Source organism: Pyxicephalus adspersus, chromosome 10 (genome assembly GCF_032062135.1).
Source record: "Pyxicephalus adspersus chromosome 10, UCB_Pads_2.0, whole genome shotgun sequence".
Lineage (NCBI taxonomy): Eukaryota > Metazoa > Chordata > Amphibia > Anura > Pyxicephalidae > Pyxicephalus > Pyxicephalus adspersus.
This window is the reverse complement of record NC_092867.1, coordinates 18,203,882-18,211,934: the sequence shown is the minus strand read 5'-3', so window position 1 is coordinate 18,211,934 and position 8,053 is coordinate 18,203,882. Positions and strand designations below refer to the sequence as shown.

General features: G+C 34.5%; 1 protein-coding gene across 4 annotated transcripts in view; it reads left to right on the top strand.

Annotated features, from left to right (window-relative positions):
- The first annotated feature begins 4,653 nt into the window (after positions 1-4,653).
- TLX1 (T cell leukemia homeobox 1) overlaps positions 4,654-8,053 on the top strand; it is a 15,784-nt gene continuing 12,384 nt past the window's right edge. For 2 of the 4 annotated variants that reach the window (XR_011922465.1, XM_072424269.1), the window contains exons 1-2: positions 4,659-5,323; positions 7,250-7,487. Coding sequence is in view for 1 of the 4 variants with exons in the window: in XM_072424269.1 (XP_072280370.1) it covers positions 4,849-5,323; positions 7,250-7,487 (713 nt within the window). In the remaining 3 variants the exon portion in view is untranslated. Of the gene's footprint in view, positions 5,324-7,249; positions 7,488-8,053 lie in introns of all 4 variants that reach the window. The other 2 variants (XR_011922466.1, XR_011922467.1) reach the window with 2 other exon arrangements.

The following is an 8,053-nucleotide window of genomic DNA, read 5'->3' as shown; positions in this document are numbered from 1 at the left end:
GAGAGGGGGAGAGGGGGTGAGGGGGAGAGGGAGAGATCAGTGGCAGGCATTACGCTGTGACACCACTAAAAGTAGCATATTTTACATGCTGGGACCTGTAGTGCCTGCCCCAGGGTCACGTGTTGCCTGTCCCTCCACTGATTGATGTCTGTGCTGACATGTATCTATTCATCATTACAGCTCATGTTGCTCGGTTGACAGTAAGCCCTTGCCATGAAAAATCCTCCTTATGGATTGTTATTGACACGCAATAAGCCATGAATAGAAATATTTATTCAGCTCTCAAGTGCTGCAATTGACAGCTTCACTGGTCAATAAGTGAGTTTGATTTTTTCTCCTGCCAGCTCCCTTCTGGATGAATTAAGCACAGAATCTATTAGCAGATGGAAGTGGAGCTTGCTGGACATGACTGTTACCATATGGCAGGAACATGCTGTGTTTGGGGTATATTGGCTCCCTATAAGTAGGACCTTCCCCTCCCCCATATGATGGCACTGTCCCTATCTACACAATATCCCACATGTCTGTAATCTCCAATCACTAAGACAGGTCTATCCTAAGAACAATTATACAGACCGCCTGCCTTCCTTCACTAACTCCAATGACACATGATTTAATAACAATTCTAAAGAATATCATATCTAAAACTATTAAAATATATTCATCAATATTACAATGTACATTTTTTTCAATATATATACATATAATAAAACACAGTAGCAATCTACACCACTCATCTCCCAGTGTCTTCAGTGGTTATTATTTTCAGGTAAAATTAATATTGTCCGAATAATAATAACAATATTAATAATAATATTATATTTACTTAAACCTAGCTCTTTAATAATAAACCACAAAAGATCCCCAAATGTAATATTAACACATCTATCAATCCAACTATATAAAGATAAAATACAACAATCTACAACACTTCTCCACTTATCAATGTCTCCATATATAGCAAAATAATCATAAGTAATATTATTATTTATTGAATGAATAGTTGATATAGTTGACATAATATTATAAGTTATATATTATGGTTGACCTAATATTATTATCATTGTATTATTTTGTATCATTGTATATTTATTTATGTTATTATTACTATTATTATTAATATTGTTGATATTATTCTCAATATCGGTAGTAGTAGTATATGATAACTTTATCCGATCTTTAGTTTTCTATATTTGATAGGACATTGTACTCCTGTGTTATGCATGCATGCCCCCAATCATCCCGATCTGCACCCTGGAGTTAAGAAATACGATTTATCCTGCAAGGATCTCAGCACAATCTGCACCTCTGGCTGCCCAAGCCCCTTACCTTAGCCTGGGACCTGGAAACATGCACTTAGGGTAATTGTCTTCCCCCCAAATTGACCTTAGACTGTATTAATGACATATAACTATGGTAGGGACATTAGATTGTGGGCTCCTTTGAGGGACAGCTAGTGACATGACTATGTACAGCGCTGCGTATTATGTTGGCGCTATATAAATACAATGTAATAATAATTATATTAATAATAAATATATTCCGCAGTTATTATGTCAGTCATCTCAGATCACAATATGGATCAAATTTAGGAAAATTGTGCATTGAATGAGTTGCAAAACTTGTATTTATTTTGTAATAAATACTTTAATAAACTATTAAAAACACAAAATAAAAACATAATAAAACCTAATAATTCATAACACTATGATATCACCATACTATTACCAATACCACCTAAAAGGATCCGAAATACCCCCCATATATGTGTCACATCCATACTATTACCTGCAAACGCAAATATGATACATATATACAAAGGATTTGTGTGTATTGGGTGCATATTTGTTGTTATTATTATTACTAATATTATTATTAATAATATTATTTACCATGATTTATACATATACATATTGTACTTATCTGTGTCACCCTGAGCCACAATGAGCCTAACTTGGAGGAAAATATGTGTATGATGTGATGTGTACATGTATGCATGATGTATGTGTATATAATAGGATGTGTATGTGGGCATGGTGTGATAAATGTGTATGATGTCATGTGATGTGTACACATGTGTGTATTATCTCTGTGTGTGCATAATTGAATTTGTATGTATGCATGATCTGATAAACGTGTATGATGTGTGTATGTATATTATGTATATCTGTATATATACTGTGATGTATATACATGTGTGCATGATGTAATGTGTCAACATTTGTGTATTATCTGTGTGTGTGTGTGTGTGTGTGTGTGTGTATATATATAATGGAATTTTGTATGCATGATGTGCTAAATGTGTATGATGAGTGTAAACATTTGTGTATTATCTTTGTGTGTATAATTGGATTTGTATGTATGCATGATGAGATAAATGTGTATGATGTGTGTATGATGTAATGTGTAATCATTTGTGTGTGATATATATATATATATATATTATGGTTTGTATTAGGGAATATTGAGATTCATCTACAGATTGTATTTCTGCACATCCATGAGTGACTCCATCCAGAGGGATTCCTCCCAGCATGCCATGTGTGTGACTGACATATGTGATCACATATAATAAATCTATGACAACACAGGTGAATCCATCTGTCTTACACACATCCTGCTGTTGTCTCCCATATACAGCACCCCAGGCTGAGGTCTCCAGGACAGACTCTTTCCCCTTTACATAAGTGTGCAGGGAAATGTAGTGGATCATCATAGCTGTACATTGGAATGAACATATAATACAGAGCCTGCTGCACAAATACACTAATAATAAAATACTTATTATTAATAATAAGTCCAAGTCAAGAAATAATTGTCTTTAAAGCGAACCTGCCACAGAGCAAACATGGAGCAATCCCTCTCTTTCTCCTTATCTCTGATCACTCACAACTGGTGGAGACAATAATAGGAGAGATATACAAATGATCGCCTAGGGCATGATGTGGGGTGATTGCTACCTCCATACAATCATATCTGCCCTGTACAGGACACACACACTACAACTCAGATCAGGTCCTGTGTAAGTTGTGTCCAGGCAATGACTGTAGTCACACAAATACAGAATTGGGCCACTAAGAGGAACTAGAGACTTCTAAGCAGATCTCAGGACTCAGGACATTACTCAAGACCTGATTACACTGAGAGGTAATTGACATAAATTGTGTATGGAAGATGTATTGCCTGCTATACAGCCAATTATGGTGACAACAGCTTATCAATTTATACAATTTGCTGGTGTCACCATGATGGGAGCCGGTTATTGTCTGACATTTCTGCATCTTGGTCCCAATTATCACGACCGGTATGTTCACCTCCACATCATCCTCACCATACAATATAAATAATATCCAGGGACTCCGAATATTAGCTTCTTACTATATATTATCGCCTTCTGGTATGAGTTCATGTCAGTATTTACTTGTGATACATTCTTTTTAAATATTTATGGATACAACCTATGTCACCAAATATATAGAACATATATATATATATATATATATATGGGGGGTGAGATTTATTCTGTATATAGTTAAAAAGAGGAAAAAGAGAAGATAGATGCAATATAATAATCTATTTACCTGCTGGGCAATTAAATCTTGTTGGGAATAAGATATATATAGAAGGACGATGAATGTCTCTATTTATCTAACTAACTAATCTATTTATCTATCATCTATTTATCCACATGTCTATTTCATATCTACATATCTATGGATTTTATATTATCTATCGGTTTAATTTATGCATTCTATCTATCTTATCAATTATACTTTTGTACAAACTAATCTAATAATCTGTCACTTTTTATGTACCTATTCATCTTTTTATCCATCTATCATATGTAATGTATATCTGTCTAATTTAATATATCTATTTGTCCAGTCTAATCCATCTATCTATCTATCTATCTATCTATCTATCTATCTATCTATCTATCTATCTATCTATCTATCTCATGACTATCTATCCCTATTTATATGTCATTCTATATCTCTTTAATTTTTCTTCTTGCTTTCTATATTTTTATCTATTTTACCCATCAATCTTTCTGTTTCTCTCTTTCTCTCCTTCTTTCTCAATCTATTGTACATAATGCAAATCTGTTTTATGTAATCTCTCTCTTTATCTATCTATTTATCTATTTATCTATCCCATATCTATTTATTTTTCTATCTATCGATCTGTCTTTTTATCATTCATTATCTATCATTATTTTTATCCCTCTTTCTTTCAATCTGTTTCGCTCCCTCACTTTATTTTATTATTATTAAATTATTATTTATCTTATTAAATGTATATCTGCCTAATCTAATCTATTTATCTAATATCTATCTGTTCATTCTAATCTATCTATCTATCTATCTATCTATCTTCTATCTATCTATCTATCTCTATCTATCTATCTATCTATCTGCCTGATAGATAAATGCCTCCAGTAGGTTACCCCCTCACTATTGCCCCCCTGTGTGGAGCTTTGGGGGTTCCCTGCACCCCATGTCCTGTATGAGCTCCTCTGGCTGTGCTGGGATCTCCTGTGTTCCTCCTGCTGTCATTCATGGCCCTGTTGTCACCCAGCAGCCAATCAGCGATGAGGGCGGATGAGCCCTGCTCCCAGTCTCTCTCCCTGGCCTCCTGGCTGTGTGATTGATGTCCCAGTTTGCACAGAGAGCTCTCACCAAATGTAAAAAGCCCCATCATCCACTTTAGCTCTTCCTTTCGCTCTTTTTCTCCTGGCTGAGGAATTGGAAGGAATTGAAGCGAGACGAAGCTGCATTTTGCCATCTGATAAGTGAGCTCTGGGCTGGAGCTCCAGTCGTGGTGGTGTGGGAAGGATCTCCGACCAGCATGGATCACATAGGGGCTCATCACCTCCACCAGAGCCATGCAGAGCCCATCAGTTTTGGGATTGACCAGATTTTGAACAATCCAGACCAGGGGAGTTGTATGATCTCCAGCAGCAGGCTGCAGGATTCAGATTATGGTTTGGGATGCATTGTCAGCAGTGCCTACAACACCATGACCGGCAATTACAGCAATAACAGCACCGGGGGATACAACAACACTGCTTGCAGCATGGCCTCTCTAACTGGCTCCTACAATATGAACATGGGCATGAATATGAATGGCAACAATCTCAATTCTGCTGGGGTTATTCGGGTTCCTGCTCACAGACCTTTGGCTAGTAGTGTTCACCAGCCTATTTCTACCGGAATGCCAACTGTGCCCAGTGTGGGGGCAATGAACAATATGAACAACCTTACAGGGCTAACCTTCCCTTGGATGGAGAGTAATAGGAGGTACACTAAGGACAGGTTCACAGGTAGGTGGGCATAGACTCTGCTTGGCCTCTGTCCTACCTGACACTCAATGCTTCCCAATTCCCTGTCTACACAATATTCTATATTCTTGTATATCATTTTATACTGTCTGTGCTAGCTGGGAAAATCTCAGAATAATAATGATAAAATAGCAATAATGACAATAACTTTATATTCAAATTATAGTGGACACACATACCTTACATTACCTATAATTATATGATACAAAAGTAAATCTACACTCTTTTTTTATTAGGAAATATACAAGTCACACAAAAATTCATATATAAAAGCAAGTTAATAAATCAGCCACATAATATTAGCGTATCCATTATTCAATCTGTTGTGATACTATAAAAAGTTATCGTGTAAAAAAAGAAAATAAAAATAATAAAAACACACAAACACATATAAAATGTTAATACTCTAATATACTTGGGTAGCAGTGCTTTGATTGAGGTTACAAATAAATCCACACATTGCAGTATATTTGCATGCATATTATGCTTGTGATATCTATTAATATATTAGAATCGCAGAATAGTATACAGGTTATAATCTATTTTACTAATCGAATTATTATTATGTATTTTTTTTCCAATAACCATCGATATTGTGATCAAGTGCTCTGTATAAAAAATCATGACCATCATTTTACATAAAGCCAAGAGTAGGTATGTGAATTCAATATACAAACTTTTTTAAAAATATAAATATTTAGCATCTAATAATTTGGCAAGGATGGAATATTTTTAATAAAGAAAATAATATTAATTGAAAATAATTCGTTTAAAGAGCAAATTATATTAAAAAATATACAAGAACGTGGATACACATCTAAAAGAGGGATTTAATATATAAAAACATAAAAGGGGATGTAAATATGTATAAAGAAATACAAAATAATAATAAAAAGAAACAGATGAGGGCATAAATATATACAAATATTAAAGTAGTCAGTTAAGTACAGATAATATAACAGAAGGCAGGGATATGTTCACATGTAAAAAAGGTAGGGAATATATACATATATATTTATACTTCTATAGAAGATATACTCTTATATACTATATACTTATATATATATATATAAGTAATATAATTACATAAGAAGGCAAGAATAAAAACATATACATATATAAAAATGAGTATGATATATACATGTATAGAAAAAGAACGTAGACAATGAAAATAGGGGAAAATATTCAGAAACTTTGGAAGATGACAGGGATCAATAGGAAAAGTCAAGGAATATATTAAATATAAAAATATCAAATCAGCATACATATAAATAATGTCTACAACAGGGCTGCAAATTATAGAATACACCACTCACATGTATAGACGATCATACAAAAATATCTGTCGGATTTATTATTTATATATCTAGTGTTATAACTGCAGATTTGTCTGCTGAGAGCAGGAAGAGCATATTATGATTTAACATACACTGTATACCTAATTCACAAAGATAATACATCAGGAAGAAGAACTAAAAAAGTTATTTTCATATGAGTTCAATGACATTAAAATACAGATACTTATCATTGTGTTAATCTTGTTGCATTGAGCTTTATATGGATAAATCATAGCACAGTGTGTATAAATAATAGTAGATTTCAATGTGTCATTGATTTGTGTAATCTGCTGGTTGATTCAACTATGTGTCAGGCAACCATATGAAGGAATTCAGGCCTGAGAAATGACTACTGGCATATATATATATATATATATATATATATATATATATTTTAAACAGTATATAATTCTGAAGCCTAGTTTTAGTTTATGTGATTATTATTATTCGTTCAGAGACATATAAAGATTTTGGGGTGGGGGTGCATGCTGGGGCTCTGCTTTGTCTGTGCCATGCTCTGTGACTCCTGCTCATTTTGCTGCCTGCTTTTGCCATCTGTCTCCCACTCCAGTGGCCCTCTCACCCTTCACTGTAACACGCCGTATAGGTCACCCCTACCAGAACAGGACACCCCCCAAGAAGAAGAAGCCCCGAACATCCTTCACCAGGCTGCAGATCTGTGAGCTGGAGAAGAGGTTCCATCGACAGAAGTACCTGGCATCAGCAGAAAGGGCAGCCCTGGCCAAAGCACTTAAAATGACAGATGCCCAGGTGAAGACTTGGTTTCAGAACAGGAGGACTAAGTGGAGGTAAGTCATTTACCAACTCTATCTAGTTATGATTTTTAGGGGTGCAAAGCAAAGATCATCCTAAGAACTCTGCCAACTTCTCAAGAGGTTCACATAAATTACTCCTTGTGTGTTACATAGGAAATGTTCTATCCTGAGAAGTAAGGGCTTTGTTTTTACCAAGAATTAAATATAAACTGATAGAAACAGAACTGATGGGGTGCTGAGGTCCTGGATCCCTGTCCAAAGGTCTGTTATCTGAGAGGTTCTTTTGGGCCCTGTCCTGGGGTGACACATGGTCCAGCCTAGGAACAGGTTACAAGGTCTATAATAATTAGTGCCCATTATTATTTTAATATACATCAGATACTATATATTGCACATGTAAAATAAAAGGATTGGACAACTTCCTTATTAAGTTTTGTACGGGACAATTTAATTTGGGTTGCTTTATACATTAAAGGAATCATAAACTATTCCTGCTACCACAAGTATAACTGTATAAATATAATCTAAAAACCATAACGAAATTAATATATATATATATATATATATATATATATATATATATATATATATAAAACCAC